The sequence below is a fragment of the Camelus ferus genome, chromosome 21, assembly GCF_009834535.1.
Source record: "Camelus ferus isolate YT-003-E chromosome 21, BCGSAC_Cfer_1.0, whole genome shotgun sequence".
Lineage (NCBI taxonomy): Eukaryota > Metazoa > Chordata > Mammalia > Artiodactyla > Camelidae > Camelus > Camelus ferus.
The window spans coordinates 20,845,688-20,863,702 of NC_045716.1; the positions used below are offsets into that span (position 1 = coordinate 20,845,688).

Consider the following 18,015-nt stretch of genomic DNA (forward strand, 5'->3'; position numbering starts at 1 on the left):
CCGCCCCCTCTGGCTCCAATCCTTCCCCCTCCTCTTCAAAGCCCCCAACCCTTCCCCATCCATCTCAGGCCCACCCCCACCCCCCCACGGACCAGCCTTCTCCCCAAGGGTCCCCCCAGCACTAGGAGATGCGGCCACAGAGGTGTCTGCTGGGGTTGGGTGAGGGGTACTGGGAAGTTGATACATTATTTTTCCCAGCCTAAAGCAGCTGCTTTTAGGGGGGAGGGAAGACGACTGAGCTTGGGAAATGTTGCCCTCCAGGTCATCCAAGCCAGCCCCTAGCCTCAGATCTCACTCCTTATAGTGTGCGTGCCTGATGGAGTGTGTATGTCATTTGGGATAAATTAGATAAAACACTCTCTAAACCCTAGAAAGAAATGGGAAGGGGCCCCGAAAAGACCAAACGCAGGACCTGGGGACGGAAAACACAGAAGAGACAGAGAAAGGAAAGGTGTCGTCCCCAAAGAGCCGGAGAACTGTAGACTGGGGAGCCGAGACTCCTATTTCCATGAGAGGCCACAGGGTGGCGCTAGAAGCCTGCACGCAAAGGTGTGAGCTCGGCGGGTGTTGGGTGGGTAGGGGCGCGCTCTGCAGCCCCCACTGCACGGCGCCTCGCGACCCAGCGTCAGCCTCTGACCCCAGCCAGCCAGTACTGGCCCCCAGGACAGGTAGGGCCAAGCTGGACTGAGTTGGCATCGATCGTGCCTCTGACAAGAGCATCGATTTCTGCACGGAGAAATTAATAGATCTTCTCTTAGCTCCTCGGACGCGGGAGCCGCCCGCGGGCGGAGTTGAGGACCCGTCGATCCTAGAAGGCTGCACACCCAGAAAGCCTCGGGTCCCCAGCACCCTCCAGAGGACAGATCCCAGTCCCTCCACCCCGCGGGCCTCAGATCGGGGAAAGGAGGAGGAAGGGGGGTCCTGGAGGAGGGACTCTTGGAAGCGGGAGGGCAGAAAAGGGCCCCCAAGGAGCCAGCGAAGGAAGCCTTCGGAGAGGAGAGTTCTCTCCGCCAGGGACCTTGCACGGACCGTCCCTCAAGACAGAGACAGAGACAGACAGACCGACCAACTGAGCAGCCTGAATTCAAGAAGGTGACCGGAGAGAGGCAGGGACCTCTTGCCCTCTCCACAAGGATTTTGTTTGGAACCAAGGGACTTGGCTGGGACAGAGCCTTGCGCCCGAAAGAGGACGCGGTGGCCTCCTGGGAAGTTGAGAGGGGCTCCGAGAGGTGAAGGGCTTGACTAGTCCAGAGACAATTCGCATTCCCGCCAGGTTTCAAGCTCACCGGGTCGCGGCTGCCAGAAGTTACCCTGCAGGTGTCAAGTCACCGGGTGGCAGAACCTAGAACCGTCCCTCCCCAGGGGAACTGGCTGCTCGATGCCGCTCCGGCCAACGATGCAGCCCCACTTAAGAGAAGTCCGCAGAGACGGGGGAGGGGGGACCCAAGGGAGCCACAGCGGGGTTGGGGGGGAGCTCTGTTCTTGGCCTACCATCCCCCTGTATTTTGGCCTTATTTCCCCAACAGACCTGTCTTCCCTTCAGTTGTCAGGCTAAATATTTTGGCTTGGCGGGAGGGGAGGAGAGAACCGAGAGGTCCCACTCAGCAAACCAATCCTTTTGGTCTGGGGCGGGGAGGCGGGCGCTGGGCGCGGCCCCTTTGTGCCACCCGGGAGACACCGCGGCCAGCAGCGCGGCCAGCAGCGCGGCCAGCGGGGGCGAGGGAGCCAAGCGCGCCCGGAGGGATCCGGGGAGACTCTCACCGGCGAGTCCCCCGCGCGCCGGCACCCTCGCTGTTCCCGGGGCTTCTGCTCCACCCTCGGGGTTGACTGGCCTATTGCACTGCCTTTCGCTCTGCACCGTGTGTGACCTTCTCCCTCTGGAAGCTTCCCTGAGTCTCTCCCTGTTGCTGTCTGCATCTCTGTCCCCATCTCTCACTCTCTCGAGTCACACTAAGTCTATCTCCAGCAGCCTGTGATGGTCTGTGTCTCTCTGGCTCCATTCCTTTTCTCTGTCTCCTTCCATCTCTGTGTGGGATTCGTTGTCGCTCTGCCCCTACCCTTTCCCTTCCCTCTGAAGCCTGCGTCTCTGTGTCCCTTAGGGCCTGCCAGACCCTTCTCTTCCCCAGAGCCATCTGGAGGAGGGCCAGGACTGGGCACAAGGCAGGACCAGGATAATGACAGTGCCCAGTCTGTGGCCATGGGTAGCCTGCCTGCTTGTGATCCTCTTCTCCTTGGGATTTGGCCTGGACACGCCAGAGGGTGAGTCCCCAGCACTGCCTCCTGGAACCCCATCTTCCTCTCAGAGGACTGGGAGACCAAAAAATGGAGCTTCCAGCTAGAACACTTCTATTTACCTGCTGCGGCGACATGAAGACTGACTGGGGTTAGCTCTCAGAAGAACTTCCCACCAGGAGGAGCAGTTGGTTTCCCACATAGGGGTGTTTTCATCTCAGTTCCCTGGGAATTGAGAAGGACCTTGAAACAGAGGGATGGACAGGTAGATGTCCTCCATTCCTGCTTGTGAACCAGTGATCCCAGTACAGCCTGAATGAGAACCAAAATCGGCAGGGTGGGGAAGCCTTAGAGGTAATTTCTAGAGTCACTGAATGGGAAGGGGGCCAGGATGGGAAGGGTAGTTGAGAACCAGGCACCATTAAGTAACTGAACCCATTGTGCCAACAGGAAACTGAAGCTCAGAGAACTTAAAAGGTCAAGCTAGACTAGGGTCTTGAGCTCCTGCCTCCGGGCCCTGTCCCATGTCCCCCACTTTTAGGGCCCATCCACTGGGATGGGGGCTGCTTTTATTCATCCCCAGGCTAAACATTTCCCATGTGTAGGATTTTGAGGGGGTGGGATTATGTAGACTAAGTGGCCCTCATGGGGGTGCTGGGGGCTTGGCAAGGAGAGAAAAAAATGAAGGTGGAAGATTCAACAGGGGAAGGATTAAGAGATGTCCCCTTCCCCATACCCACTGTTCCCTGCCAGACTGAGGAAGCTCAGGAATCCAGCACTCCGTGTCTGCCTGTGGGGTCCTGTGATGCCCTCAGACTGGGGCTTCCTTGGGCAGGGCAGAGTCTCCCCTTCCTATGCAGACAGAGGGGTGATGAGACTGGGTTGGGGTACAGGGTCCCCTGAGGAGTTCTAGGCACAGAGACAGTGCCTGCAAGGCATGGCCCACCCCCCTGCACCCCTTCCCTCCTCCATACTGTGCCAGGACAAGGCATAGCAGATGCCAGCCAGGAGCACGGTTGTCAGGACAAGAGCACATCCCTGGAGGAGGGGGGGTGTTTGGAGAGGGGACCCAGATGTCCCATTCCCAGTGCAGCTCAGCACAGGGCCATGTCCTGAGGGGAAGCAGGCAGGGGTTAACCTGTGAAGATCGTAGATTTGTTTTCCAAGTGACTCCCATCAGGGGAGCCCTAGAGAGGCCAGGGCACAACGGAAGCGGTATGTGGGCTCCTGAGAGAACCCCCACCCGCCTTGCAGAGCCTGATTGGCCTTTGCCTGTAGGGACTAGAAGTGTTTTCTCGTTCTCCCTCTCTTTTGTGCATGTGCATGTGTACCTGCATGTGCTCACACACACACACACACACACACACACACATGCATGCACGGAGTTGCTGGGCAGAGCCAGAGCCAAGAACAGGGACAATTAATGACAAATGGAAGAAGGTGTAAAATAAGCCCCAGGGAGCCAGCCTTGCCTGCCCACTGCCCATTTTAGCCATCAGGGAATGGGCCTGCATATCTGTGGTGTGTTCGCCCAAGGGCTAGGTGGGAAGGGAGAGAGTAGAGGCTGGAGAGGTTAGCAGGACTTGAAGGCAAGCTGAAGAATTCAGACTCGAATCTTCCACAGTGGGGAGCTGTGGAAGATATCCCTGGGGACAAGTGAGTGCAGGGACTAGGTATCCTGCCCATTAGGAGAGTGGTCCTGGGTGCCTTGGGGAAAGAAAGGGAAGGGGGCTGGGACCCTGAGATCTGAAGAAGCCAGACATACCCAGGTCCCCAAGGGAGGAGAGACTTGGGATTCAGATGTACATCAATTCAACCCACAATTCCTGAGTGCCCAGTATTGCCCTGACCTGGGCACCAACGGAAGATGCTGACTACTAAAAAGGACCTCAGCTTCAGGAGAGTCCCTCCCGGCAGCGGGTGACAGAGATATAGAGAGCAATGTTGGGTCAACACCCCTGGGTGTTCTGACGTGGGTGCTGGACTAAGTTGTGTGGAGCTTGAAGGGGGAGTGGTTAACTCAGGGTCAGAGGGTCAGGGAAGGGGGGCTTGACCCAAGGTTTTCAGGACAAGAAGTGAGGATGTCACCAGGCCCAAGGAATCCTTCTGAGGCTGGAGGAATTAGTGGGGTCCAGTCAAAACCCTAGAACGTCAGCTGAGGGATTTAAACTTAATCTTTTGGCAAGGGGGAGCCATGAAATGCCCCTTCTAGAGTAAACAAATGCAAGGATCAGGCTTCTGGCTTTCTTAGGCTTGGGAGAGAAGTGGAGTGTATGAAGCTCAGACTACAGTCACATAATTCTTTCTTTCTTTCTTTCTTTCTTTCTTTCTTTCTTTCTTTCTTTCTTTCTTTCTTTCTTTCTTTCTTTCTTTCTTTCTTTCTTTCTTTCTTTCTTTCCTTCTTTCATCAAATATTTATTGAGCACCAGTTTTATGCCAGGCACTATACCAAGCACCAAGGATACAGCAATGAATTACACAAAGATCCCTGCCCTTGGAGCTTACAATAAACAAAATAAATAAGTGTTTATATATTAGCCAGCATTTAGCATTTGGAGAAAAATTAAGTAGGAAGTGGTGTAGGGAGTGTTGCAATTTTAAATAGAATGGTCAAAGAAGTCCTCATGGAGAAGGTGACATTTGAGCAAAGACTTAAAGGAGGTGAAGAAGCCATTGAGGGGGGAAGAGTGTACTAACCAGAGGGAACAGAAGGTGCAAAGACCCCAAAGCAGAAACTTGGCTGGTTTGTTTGAGGAACCGCGAAGTGGTCAGTGTGCCTGAAGGAGAGGGAGAAAGTGGAGGACTTCAGAGAGATGCAGACGTCCTGTAGGCTGTATAAAGGACTTTGGCTTTTCATCAGTGAGATAGAGGCCACTGGGGGGTTTGAACAGTGGAGGACCATGATCCAGCTTGTGTTTTGTGTTTCTACTCTGGCTATGGAGTGGAGGATAGAACTGAGGGGGGACAGACAGAGTGGAATTGGAGAGACCGTTTAGGAAACTATTGTTTTAAATCCATGAGAAGATGATGATGAAAAAGCCGTGAAGGTGGTGATGAGCAGTTGGGTCCCAGATATATTTTAAAGGTAGACTCACAGGGTGTGGGGGTGAGAGAAGGAAAGGAGTCATGGACGGTTTTTGCTTTGGAGACTGTCTGCAAGAATGAAGTTGCAATCAATCAAGAAGGGAATACGGGTTTGGGAGAGAAGGTCAGGAGCTCACTTTTGCCCACTTTGGCTCATCTGGTAGAGATCCTCCAAGCTGCCGGTGAGGCCTCTGAGGCCCAGGGAGGAGGTAGCCCCACACCCACAGCAGGGCCCAGCTCCCTCTCCATGTCCCCTCCCAGGGTGGTCCCCTCCTCCAAAGCTGCCAGGGAGGAATGGGGTACCGGGCCCAAGCTGTAATGACAGTTGCCTGCCACTTGTGCCCACAGTGTGCCCCAGCCTGGACATCCGCTCAGATGTGGCGGAGCTGCGGCGGCTGGAAAACTGCAGCGTGGTGGAGGGCCACCTGCAGATCCTGCTCATGTTCACGGCCACTGGCGAAGACTTCCGTGGCCTCAGCTTCCCCCGCCTCACTCAGGTCACCGACTACCTGCTGCTCTTCCGCGTCTACGGCCTGGAGAGCCTGCGTGACCTCTTCCCCAACCTGGCAGTCATCCGGGGCACCCGCCTCTTCCTGGGCTACGCACTGGTCATCTTCGAGATGCCACACCTGCGGGATGTGGGGCTGCCGGCGCTGGGGGCTGTGCTGCGTGGGGCCGCGCGCGTGGAGAAAAACCAGGAGCTCTGCCACCTCTCCACTATTGACTGGGGCCTGCTGCAGCCTTCGCCAGGCGCCAACCACATCGTGGGCAACAAGCTGGGCGAAGAGTGTGCCGACGTGTGCCCCGGCGTGCTGGGTGCCAGCGGCGAGCCCTGTGCCAGGACCACCTTCAGTGGGCACACCGACTACAGGTGCTGGACCTCCAGCCACTGCCAGAGAGGTGGGCCCTGGCACCGAACACAACTAAGGGGCACAGGGAGGGCAGGGTCAGATGGGGCTGGGTAACCATAGAATGGTTGTGGGTCAGTAATTTGCCGGCATTGTTTATTTTAATCCTCGTTTATCCTATGGGGCAGCGGTTAAGAACAAAGCCAGCTGGCCTGGGTTTGAATCTCAGCTCTGCTACCTACTGGCTATGCTCATTTAGCCTGTCTGGGCCTCAGTTTCCTCATCTGTAAAACAGTCGTAGGGTTGTGATGATAAGTGAGCTGTTCTCTAAAGCAGCAGAGCAGTGCTTGGGCCATGGTAGCAGTTCCATGTTCCTGACAAAGGCGGCCACAGCAAGGGCCACCCAGAGAAGGTGAGCAGTCTTGAAATTGGGAGGTTGGGAGCTGAGTGGGAGAAGAAAGGAGGAGGCGACAGATGTTGGACAGGTGAGGACAAATTTGCGAGATGGGATCTTCTTTAGGAAGTAAGGTGCATGGAGAGGAAACAGAAGGAGGGGGTGGAGAAAAAGGAGAGTGGAACACGGAGGGGATGGATGCAGGAGGAAGTGAGAGTTACAGTGGAGGGGAAGAAGACCTTTCAGAGGCTGGGAGGAGATCTGGGGTCCCCAAGATGGGGGTCTGTCCACGCAACTTCTGGAGGTCAGCTCCCCCGACCCCAGTGCCTCAGCATCAGGGCAGAAGAGTAACCAGATCCCTGTTGTATCCACTGGGCCCCACCTCCCCGATGTCTCCCTGTTGGCTGTAAACACAGCTGCTGCATGCCCTCTCTTGTGTGTAGTGTCAACATGCCCTGGTTGACCCCTGCTCCCACAGACATACAGCTGCCACTGTGCGGAGTTGCCAGGCCATTGGCCCTCAGCTCCAAGCCCATCCACAGCTGCTTGGAGCCACCTCCTGCCCAGGGCAGAGAGCTGAAGAGGGAGGAGGTATGGGCGGGGGCATGGGTCAAATGACCAGGAACGGCTCCTCCTTCCACACCCTCCCAGGCCCAGGTTGCCCTGGGCCTAGCTCCTCAGGAGAAGCTGGCTGGTTCACCCTGGCACCATGCCCAGCAAAGATCTGGGCACCAGGCCTAGACAGGACAGCAGGCTGGGGAGCAGCAGCACTGATGGACAAGGTCACTGCTCTGTCTGAGTTCTGACACCCCTGACTAGGCACTGTGGGCAATGGGGAGCCAGAGAGGGGCCACAGTCCTTATCTTCAAGAGCCTCTGTCTGAGGGAAACAGAGTGGGCAGCCAGTGTCATCTGAACTGGAGGGATCTGGGTGCAGACTGAGACGGCTATCCCAGGAAGAGGCGGGTGGGGCCAGGACCAAGGAGGCATGAGTCAGGTCTAACACAGCACTCTGCCCACAGTATGCCCCTGTCCCCGTGGACTGGCCTGCACAGCTAGAGGTGAGTGCTGCCACACTGAATGCCTGGGAGGCTGCAGCCGGCCAGAAGACCCCCGTGCCTGCGTCGCCTGCCGTCACCTCTACTTCCAGGGCGCCTGCCACCGGGCCTGCCCTCCAGGCACATACCAGCATGAGTCCTGGCGCTGCGTCACGACTGAGCGCTGTGCCAGCCTGCACTCTGTGCCCGGCCGTACCTCCACCTTTGGCATCCACCAGGGAAGCTGCCTGGCCCAGTGCCCTCCAGGCTTCACCCGTAATAGTAGCAGGTGAGTGTTGGGTGGGTGGGGGGCACCCTTGGAGCAGTGAGGAGGCCCACACTGGTCCAGGGCTCATGTCACACCCTCTGCTTGCCCCTACTAGCATATTCTGCCACAAGTGTGAGGGGCTCTGCCCCAAAGAGTGCAAAGTGGGCACCAAGACCATTGACTCCATCCAGTCAGCACAGGATCTGGTGGGCTGCACCCACGTGGAGGGGAGCCTCATCCTCAATCTTCGCCAAGGCTGTTAGTACCTTCCTCAGGGCCACACCTCTCCTCCTGGCCACACCCTTCCTCCTGGACACACCATTCCCACTTGTAATGAATGGCCTAGCTAAAGAACTATGTTCCATCACCCTGGGTCTCAACCTTGAGGGTCCCCTTCCCTGGGCCCCCAATCAGCCCCCCACCCACACCCTATGGAACCATCACTTCCTGCTCTTGCTCCAGCCCTGTCTTCCTCATCCCCAGATAACCTGGAGCTGGAGCTGCAGCACAGCCTGGGGCTGGTAGAGACCATCACTGGCTTCCTCAAAATCAAGCACTCCTTTGCCCTCGTGTCCCTGGGATTTTTCAAGAACCTCAAGCTAATCCGAGGAGACACCATGGTGGATGGGTAAGGGGTCAGAAACGGGGCTCTGACCAGCTCCCTCTATCACATCTCCTCCCCAACACTCCCAAAAGTGTGGTAAAAACCATGGGCTCTGAAACCAGCTCTACTACTTAGAAGCTGTGTGGCTTTGGGTAGGTTGTTTAACTTCTATGGTCCTCCGCTTTCTCAACTGTAAAATGGGATCAATATAACACTACTTATTTTTTAAGACTGTTGTGAATATGACATAAGTCATTATGTATAAAGTACTTAAAACAGTACCTGAAACACAGTATATATTACTACACAGAATTATGGCTACATATAACTCCATTTGGATTGGCTATAATTTTTCTCATCTGATTCTCTCAGCAGCAGAGCAAGACTGCCTGGGTTTGAAACCCATTCCTGCCACTACCAGTCAAAACCTACCCCTAATGTAGCCAGGATTTTTCAAAATAAACAGAATGCCTTAAATTATTACCCAGCCAAGTGGTTTCTCACGTCTCCTGGCACAATGCCATGTACCCCTAGGGGTGCCCCACTCCAACTGGAGAGACACAGGCTCAGGCTGAGTCCCATTCCTCCCTGTGTTCCTACAGCCAGGACAGAGCCTGGCACATAGCAGGTGCTCAGTCCATGTGAGATGATGGAAGGAGGGAGGCAGAAAAACTGTTGACCCCATTTCATTGATGAGGAAAACACACAAAGTGTGGATGACTTGCTAGACCGCAGACTCCTAGTCAGTGGCACAGAGTGGGTGTGTACAAATGACCCATGTGTGCTGAGTGCCCCTCCTCCCCTCTGCCCCTAGTGCAGCCCCTACAGGAGGAGCCCATAAAGCACCCCCTTCCTCCCCTTGCTCCTACCTGCTGTGCAGAGCAAGGTTCCCTGGCCTCCCCCAGGAACTACACTCTGTACGTGCTGGACAACCAGAACCTACAGCAGCTAGGGTCCTGGGTGGCTGCAGGACTCACAATTCCTGTGGGCAAGATCTACTTCGCCTTCAACCCACGCCTCTGCTTGGAGCACATCTACCGCTTAGAGGAGGTGACTGGCACGAAAGGACGGCAAAACAAGGCTGAGATCAACCCCCGCACCAACGGAGACCGAGCTGCCTGTGAGGCCCGACACCCCCAACCTCAGAGCAAGCGGGGAGGGGGGCACCCTCGCAATGACAGATTCGACCCCAAGAAACACTCAGATGCACACGCACGCTGAAACACACCTGACACGCACTGGGTGGGAGGGGACGCTTGTAGGGGACAACGTGATAAATTCTCTTTAGAGGCCAAGCTGTGGGTGGAATGTCTTGAGGTCAGGGTGGGAGCTTGAGAATAAGCAGTTCAAGCAGGTGACAAACGTGGTCGAGAGCAGGTATTTGCCCTTCGCCCTGCCCAGGCCAAACACGCACCCTTCGCTTCGTGTCCAACGTGACGGAGGCCAACCGCATCTTGCTGCGCTGGGAACGCTACGAGCCGCTGGAGGCTCGCGACCTACTAAGCTTCATCGTGTACTACAAGGAGTCGTGAGTGGCGGGGGTGGGGCCAGAGTGGGGGCGGGACCAGGGCGAGGGCGGGGTCAGAGCCCGACCCGGACAACTTGTTTAAGGGCAGGCAGGTGAGGGCAGAGCGTCACTGGGATGTGGAGAGCCAGCAAGCCAGGACCCCCACGTCGCACTCCCTTGTAGGGTCCACGTCTGGCGCTCTCCCCTCACCTTCATCCCTTGTGCCTCAATTTCACCTCACCCAGAAACAAGGAGAGGACAATCAGGATTTCTGAGAGCCTAGGAGAGGCACCCTGCTGGGAAGGCTTGGATAATTAAACTTCAATTCACTATGCTAATGTTTTGTACTGACCACACGCTCCTGCCCCAGCAGCGGTTTGGGAGGTATCCACTAATTTGGCCAGTTTTATGCACATCTTTGCCAGCATTTCATTAAAGCCTGAAGAAGGGAGAGAGCAGAGACAGCAAAGGACCAATGCTCTTTTCTTTGGAGAGAGTGTACTGACCATAGCAGAAGGGATAGTGATTAGGCCACGGGAAGGACTTCTCCAAAAGCACGGCTAGGGATCAAAAACAGAAATCCTTAGAGGAGAGAGATTTGGGAGGGCAGACTGGGAGGACAGGATTGAGAATTACCCTTCATGATAGACAGACGATGGGAGCCACCTGCCTTGGAATCATTTCCTGTGAATTAACATTGAGAGATCTTAGTCGCCCACTAGCACAGGGCCTGGCCTGGGAGGAAGGGAGGGAAGTCAATGGCCCTCCCTTTTCAAATGGCCAAGGTTCTCCTAGGCCTCAGTGGAAGGTGAAGGTCTCTACCATGAGGGGCTGGAGAGTTTGCTAAATACAGACTTCTGGGCCCCACCCCTCACAGATTCTTGTTCCGTTAGTCTTGAGCAGGGCCCATGAACCTGCATTTCTAACAAGCTGCCAGGTAATGCTGAATCTTCTGGTCCATGGACCACATGTTGAGGGAGCACAAATACGGACTGCAGTTAAATCCCTTCCTCCTCCACTGCCCCTGGGCTCATGCAGCTCACAGTTCTGTACAACTATATACAGCTGCCTTTGGGCTCAAAGGGCAGAGAATCTTAGAGGTCTGAACTTCAGGAAACTCCTCTAACATCTGCCTGGCAGTACAGCTGTGGCTGTGCTCCTTAGAGATACATACTGTGAATCCTGGCTCAATTCCAGCTCTGAGCAGACCCTCTCAGAGTGTGTCATGCCCTCAAGGCACCTGCCCCAAAGGGCAGACCCACACAGACTTCTGAATGCCCTCGTGCATACCGAAAGAAAAATGACAATGACAGTCTTGGAGTGATTCAGAGAGGAGGGAGGGTTGCTAGAGACAGGTTGGGGCTGGGCTGCCCCTCATCTCCAGGGGTGGGATGTTCAGCCCATTCCAGAATGCCACAGAGCACGTAGGTCCAGATGCCTGTGGGACCCAGAGCTGGAACCTGCTGGATGTGGAGCTGCCCCTAAGCCGCACCCAGGAACCAGGGGTGACCCTAGCCCCCCTCAAGCCCTGGACACAGTACGCAGTGTTTGTGCGGGCCATCACACTGACCACTGCGGAGGACAGCCCCCACCAAGGAGCCCAGAGCCCCATCATCTACCTCCAAACCCTGCCTGCAGGTAGGCTAAAGCCTTTGAAGGGGGTGGGAGCTAGATGCTTGGGTCCTAGTGAGAATGGGGGAACTCAAGCACCAGAAATAAAGAATCTGGGTCACTGAAAACCTGGCCTGTAGAGGCTGAAAGGCCAGATCTCAGAGAGAGGGACCCATTACCAGACAATATTTGAAAGGGGGATCTGCGGCTCCTCAGTTGTACCCTACTCACACCCCCAGCCCCTACGGTGCCCCAGGATGTCATCTCCACGTCCAACTCATCCTCCCACCTGCTGGTGCGCTGGAAGCCACCCACCCAGCGCAACGGCAACATCACCTACTACCTGGTGCTGTGGCAACGTCTGGCAGAGGACAGCGACCTCTACATCAATGACTACTGCCACCGCGGTGCGCAAGGAGGAGGCGCGGGTGGGACGGGTTGGGGCTGGGCCGTGGGCGCTGTCAGTCGTAACTACTTCTTTCCCGCGGCAGGCTTGCGGCTACCCACCAGCAACAATGACCCCCGCTTCGACCGCGAAGACGGGGAACTCGAGGCCGACAAGGAGCCTGGCTGCTGCTCTTGCCAACACCCACCTCCTGGGCAGGTCCTGCCACCGCTGGAGGCTCAGGAGGCCTCGTTCCAGAAGAAATTTGAAAACTTTCTACACAACGCCATCACCATCCCCAAGTGCGTCTCCCCGCAGGCAAGCCAGGAGGGGTGTGGGGGAGGAGAGCTGGTGGGCGGGGTCTGTGGGGGCGGGTCTTGTTGAGCGGGTAGGGGGTTTGTGGGCGGGGCCTGGGTGGCGAGTGGGTTTGGAGGTGGTGAGCCGTTGCACAGGACATAAGGGCGCGTTCCGGGCGGGCCTGACCGGGACTTCCCTGGTCTCCCCAGGTCCCCTTGGAAGGTAACGTCCATCAATAAGAGCCCTCAAAGGTGAGCAGGGACGGAGCAGGAACTGAGGGGCGCGGCTCCCCGGGCGGCGCCATGGCTCTGACTTGCTCCCTCCTTAGGGACTCAGGGAGGTACCGCCGGGCAGCAGGGGCCCTACGACTTGAGGGGAACAGCTCAGATTTTGAGATCCAGGAGGATAAAGTTCCCCGGGAGCGAGCGGTGCTTAGGGGCCTGCGCCACTTCACGGAATACCGGATCGACATCCATGCCTGCAACCACGCAGCGCACACCGTGGGCTGCAGCGCTGCCACCTTCGTCTTTGCGCGCACCATGCCCCACAGTAGGTGATCCCCTCAGCTCTACCCACCCTACACCGACCCCAAGGACCCTATCCAATTAGTGCTCCAACTAGCAAGTCTGACCTCCCGATAACCTCAGGCCTGGCTCTGCTCGTTCTCCCAGTCCCCCAATCCCAGAGTTTCCCCAAACCTCCCAGTTTAACCCCTTTGGGCTTGAACATGAAGGTGAGAGGAAGTACTTGTGACCAAGCTGCCTGGTTCCCACTCCTGCAGGAGAGGCCGATGGTATCCCTGGGAAGGTAGCCTGGGAGGCAGCCAGCAAGAGTAGTGTCCTCCTGCGCTGGCTTGAGCCGCCAGACCCCAATGGACTCATCCTTAAGTATGAAATAAAGTACCGCCGCTTGGGAGAGGTAGGTACCCCAGGAGACACCCTAGCCTAGCTTGGCCCCAATCTGTGCCTCCATCCTCTTCCCAGCCAGCTGTTCTGTGTTGCCCTCAGGAGGCCACAGTGCTGTGTGTGTCCCGCTTGCGATATGCCAAGTTTGGGGGCGTCCACCTGGCCCTGCTGCCTCCTGGAAACTACTCTGCCAGAGTTCGGGCAACCTCACTGGCTGGTAACGGCTCCTGGACAGACAGTGTCGCTTTCTACGTCCCTGGCCCAGGTATGCAGAGCCTCTGTCCAAGACCTGTGCTCCCAAACAGCCTCACCTGAGTCCCCGGCCACATCTCCCATTGTGGAAACCACAGCCCCTCCCCTATACCTCCCTCATCCTCGTCTCCCATTGTGGAAAGAGAAGTGTCCTCTACCCTCTGACTTCTCCATCTTTGATCTGACCCTCTGCTGCCCTCTGGCCATCAGAGGAGGAAGATTCCGGGGGACTGCACATCCTTCTCACTGTCACCCCCGTGGGACTCATGCTGCTCATCATTCTTGCTGCCCTCGGTTTCTTCTATGGCAAGAAGAGGTGATGACAAGTCCCACTGGTTCCCAACCCCTTCCTGTCCCTGAGCCCTCATCATAAGGTCAGTGCAATCAGAGTGTAGTTGGTGAGACAATGGAAAGGACTTCCTTAGAAGCAGTAACTCTTCCCCTGGGGGCAGCGTGGAGGAGACATACCTTTCAGTTAGGGTAACCAACTAGTCCATGTTTGCCTGGGACTTTCCTGATTTTAGGAGCAAAAGTCCCACATCCTGGGAAACCCCTCAGTTTGGGCACACCAGACACTCTTGGCTTGAGAACTAACGAAACTGGTCCTATCATAGCAGGGGAAGAGGCAGGAGATGTCAGGATGTGTCCTGGGATTCTTGATGTCAGATCTCCCTGGAGCTGACTGCAAGAGGGAACTGGGGGCAAGAGTTCAATTAGCTGGGTTCTGAGGCCCAGCTGAGGAGATGCGAGCTCCTCTACCCCTGTCCTCCCTATATCCACCCTGTCAGACCCCAGATCCCAGGGCTAGGACCAAGACTAGTTTAGAAAGTGCTTGGGATTCCCCAGGGGTCTCCCTGATCAGGCTAGGTGTATGGTCAGTAACTTCCCTCCTCCTTGCGTTGCCCCTCTTCCTTGTCTTCTGACATTGCTCCTTCCTTCCTGAGGACACTTCCGGCCTGACCCCTTCACCTCTCATTGCAGAAACAGTACCCTGTATGCCTCTGTGAATCCAGAGTACTTCAATGCCTCTCATAGTAGGTCTGGGGGTGGCTGGACAGGTGGTGTGGGACAGAGAGACGGGAGGGGAGAAGAGGCAGATTTCCAGACCATCTTGGAGAAGGCAGCCTTGGTACTTAAACCCTTCAGAAGAGGAGTGGGGGAGGTGTGGCAGAGAGCCGTATGCTTGCCTTGTGACCCCCACCTCCTCTCAGTGTACATCCCTGACGAGTGGGAGGTTCCTCGGGAGCAGATCTCCATAATCCGAGAACTAGGCCAGGGCTCTTTCGGGATGGTATACGAGGGGCTGGCACAAGGACTTGAGGTTGGAGAGGAGTCCACGCCCGTGGCCCTGAAGACCGTGAATGAGCTGGCCAGCCCACGAGAACGCATTGAGTTCCTCAAGGAAGCCTCTGTGATGAAGGCATTCAAGTGTCACCATGTGGTAAGGGAAGGTCAAGGACATTGTCAGGGTCAAGTTAGGGTGAAAGTCATGTGGTAAGAAGGGTGAGGTCAGTGATAAGGTCAGGGCACCATCAAGGTCAGCGTTGGAACTGTGGTTAGGATCCTAATTGGGGTAAAGGTCATAGTTGGGGTTAAAGTCAAAACAGGGTCATGATAAGGCCATGGTAGAATCATGGCTAGGGCTGAGATCAGCCATGGCTGAGGGTCAATATTGAGTGTTCAGATCATTACTAGGATCACGACTGGGATCAAGGTCAAAGTTGAGCCAATCATGAAGATTGGGACGATAGATACAATCAATGTCACGGGTTAAGGCCAGGGTCATTGTTAGATCAAGCTAGGGTTGTGGTTATGATTGGAGTTAGGAAGGTTGGTGTCTGGGTCAAGGTTGTGGTCACAGCAGGACAAGGTTTTGGCCGGGTGGGTCAAGGGGAGCTAGGTGGACCTGCAACCAGGCTCTTTGTCCATCCCAGGTACGTCTCCTGGGTGTGGTGTCTCAGGGCCAGCCAACTCTGGTCATCATGGAGTTAATGACCCGAGGAGACCTCAAGAGCCATCTTCGATCTTTGCGGCCCGAGGCAGAGGTGGGGACCAGGAAGACCCAGGGTCAAGCGGCTGGGGAGTTAGAGAAGATTTGGGCACAGTCGTGGGGGTGATCCCCTGGGCAGGAGTCCAGCCTCAAGACCCCTTCTTCATCAGCCCCCTCTCTTGCTCTAGAACAACCCTGGGCTCCCACGGCCAGCACTGGGAGATATGATCCAGATGGCTGGTGAGATTGCGGATGGCATGGCGTACCTCGCTGCCAACAAGTTTGTGCACAGAGACCTTGCAGCCCGAAACTGCATGGTGTCCCAGGACTTCACCGTTAAGATCGGTGGTACAGAGGGTGCCAGGAGGGTGGGGGCAGCCTGAATAGAGCAACTGCCCCTAAGCTAGGCACAAGGAGACCCAGTCCTGGCCCATAGCTCTGTCCCTGATAGCCCCCCCACCCACACTGGATCCCAGTCTCCTCATCTGAGGGCAGAAGGACTTGAATGGGACGATCCCTGAGGTCCTTTGAGCCCTCACTTTCCAGGATTCTTGGAGACTATGGAGGTGGAGAGGGTTGGGAGAGGTATTCCTGGGGCAGGACCTGGCATGTGGCTCTGCTGCCCCAAACTCCGTCCACCTTCACTTTCCAGACTTCGGGATGACTCGAGACGTATATGAGACAGACTATTACCGCAAGGGCGGGAAGGGGCTGCTGCCCGTGCGCTGGATGGCCCCCGAGTCCCTCAAAGATGGAATCTTCACCACCCACTCGGATGTCTGGTGGGACCTGGCTGGGGCAGAGGGCTCAGGGGATGTGGTGGCAGGGTCTTGGGAGAGGCCTGGGTGCACTCCCTAGTGCTGCGCAGCATGAAAGTTGCTGGACTCAGGCCCTCCTCGGTGTCCTCCAGGTCCTTTGGCGTGGTGCTCTGGGAGATTGTGACCCTGGCCGAACAACCCTACCAGGGACTATCCAATGAGCAGGTTCTCAAGTTCGTCATGGATGGCGGGGTCCTAGAGGAGCAGAAGAGCTGTCCCATTCAGCTGTGAGTCACTGAAGTCTAGGGCTTCCTCACCCCTGCCCTGCCTACACCTGCCCCGCCCCCGGTGATTCTGTTCCCTCTCCTCTGATGCTTTTATTTACAGTGATCCCCAGCTCTGAGCCCTCCAACTCTAAATTCCCACTCCAACCTCCATTTAGTCTCCTGTGACCCACTCCCCAACTCACACTGATGGACCCTTTCAGTGCAGGAGGCAGGAGGTGTGCACCCTCTGACGCTGTCCCCCACCCTCACCAGGCAGGAGCTGATGCACCGCTGCTGGCAGCAGAACCCACGCCTGCGCCCAACCTTCACCCACATCCTGGACAGCATACAGGAGGAGCTGCGGCCCTCCTTCCGCCTCCTTTCCTTCTATCACAGCCCGCAGTGCCGAGGGGCCCGGGCTTCCCTGCTGCCCACAGATGCAGAGCCCGACTCCCCGCCAACCCCAAAAGGGGTTTCCTCAGACTTCAGCCCCCTGAACGGGGGTCCAGGGCACTGAGGGGCAGCCCACTCCTTGACTGACTGGCCTCCCACGGGCAGAGAGGAAGGGACTTGACCTTTGCAGCCGTGGGATGTTGAGGCATTCACACTCCCACCCCGTGCTGAGATGGGGCAGGGGGTGGCCGAGGGGGATGCAGAGAGCAGGAGCAGGAAAGATTGGGGGCGATGGGAGACCAGAGCAGAGTCATGGTAGGAAAGATTTTCTCAGGAATCTGAGTTCTCCACAACAAAGTAAACAAGGCCACAGCTGGAGGAGTGGCGATCAGACTATGGACCAGACGTTCTGCCCTCCGAGTGAGAGCCTGCTCAGACTAGGAAGAGAGTGTGGGAAACTCTGCCCTCAGCTCTGGGGCTCCTGTGGACATCTGGGACCAGCAACACACTTGAAACCAGATGAGCAAACAGAATCAGGCCTGGAACCCTCTCTGCTGTTGTTTGGGATGCTGGGGGTGGGTGTCCACGTGACCACTCTTAGTGCTGCATTTCACCTCTTCCCCACTGCCCCGTGCAGCAGGGGCTGAAGGGAGAACCCAGGGACCTGGGTGAGTGGGTTCCCAGCCTGGCCTGTAGGCCTGCCCCAACCCCTTCCTCTCCTTTGCCACACCCAGGGACCCCCAAGCTTGGTGCTCTCCGTCCTCTTCTCCAGGGCCATCCCTCGGTGCAGACTCACCTCTTCTTCCAGTCCCTTCCCCTCAATCTCTCTCCTACCCTTGGATTATTAAGGCTTTAAGAGCCTTGCTTCCTCCCTGCCCTCCCCCCTGCCCCCCACCCCCTGCGTCTCATGGGAAGACTGAAGAAGGCACAATAAAGGCCGAGGTCTGTTTGTACCCTGGTCCCTAGCAGCCCATTATCTCTCCATCTATATGGTGTTAACACTGGATGAACTTCCTCCCTCCCTCCTTGGGGACTTGAGGTGGTGACCCTGAGGCAGTGATATAGGATTAATACACTGCTGTCAAACACCACCTCCATGAGGACCTGAGCAGCCAGGGTTGCCATGGCAGTGAAGCTGGACAATCCTTCTATTATCGGCTGCTCAGGCGGCCAGAAGTGGTTGAG

The 18,015-nt window shown here is 56.4% G+C and overlaps 1 protein-coding gene across 6 annotated transcripts; it reads left to right on the plus strand.

Moving 5' to 3' along the window:
* Positions 1-1,116: 1,116 nt before the first annotated feature.
* Positions 1,117-17,783, plus strand: INSRR (insulin receptor related receptor). 6 transcript variants are annotated; one of them, XM_032463995.1, is made up of 22 exons: positions 1,117-1,229; positions 2,100-2,259; positions 5,665-6,216; positions 7,580-7,883; positions 7,978-8,120; positions 8,346-8,490; positions 9,372-9,586; positions 9,868-9,994; positions 11,373-11,611; positions 11,824-11,991; positions 12,076-12,271; positions 12,476-12,517; positions 12,595-12,815; positions 13,048-13,184; positions 13,274-13,436; positions 13,634-13,739; positions 14,405-14,864; positions 15,358-15,468; positions 15,602-15,761; positions 16,066-16,195; positions 16,324-16,458; positions 16,711-17,783. In XM_032463995.1, exons 2-22 carry the CDS (start codon positions 2,175-2,177, stop codon positions 16,952-16,954), a joined length of 4,083 nt encoding a protein of 1,360 aa, XP_032319886.1. In that variant the 5' UTR covers positions 1,117-1,229; positions 2,100-2,174; the 3' UTR covers positions 16,955-17,783. The 6 variants fall into 6 exon arrangements, with proteins under 6 accessions (XP_032319886.1, XP_032319885.1, XP_032319884.1 ...); XM_032463994.1 differs by having other exon boundaries at positions 1,205-1,317; XM_032463993.1 differs by lacking the exon at positions 1,117-1,229 and adding an exon at positions 1,645-1,763.
* Positions 17,784-18,015: the final 232 nt, after the last annotated feature.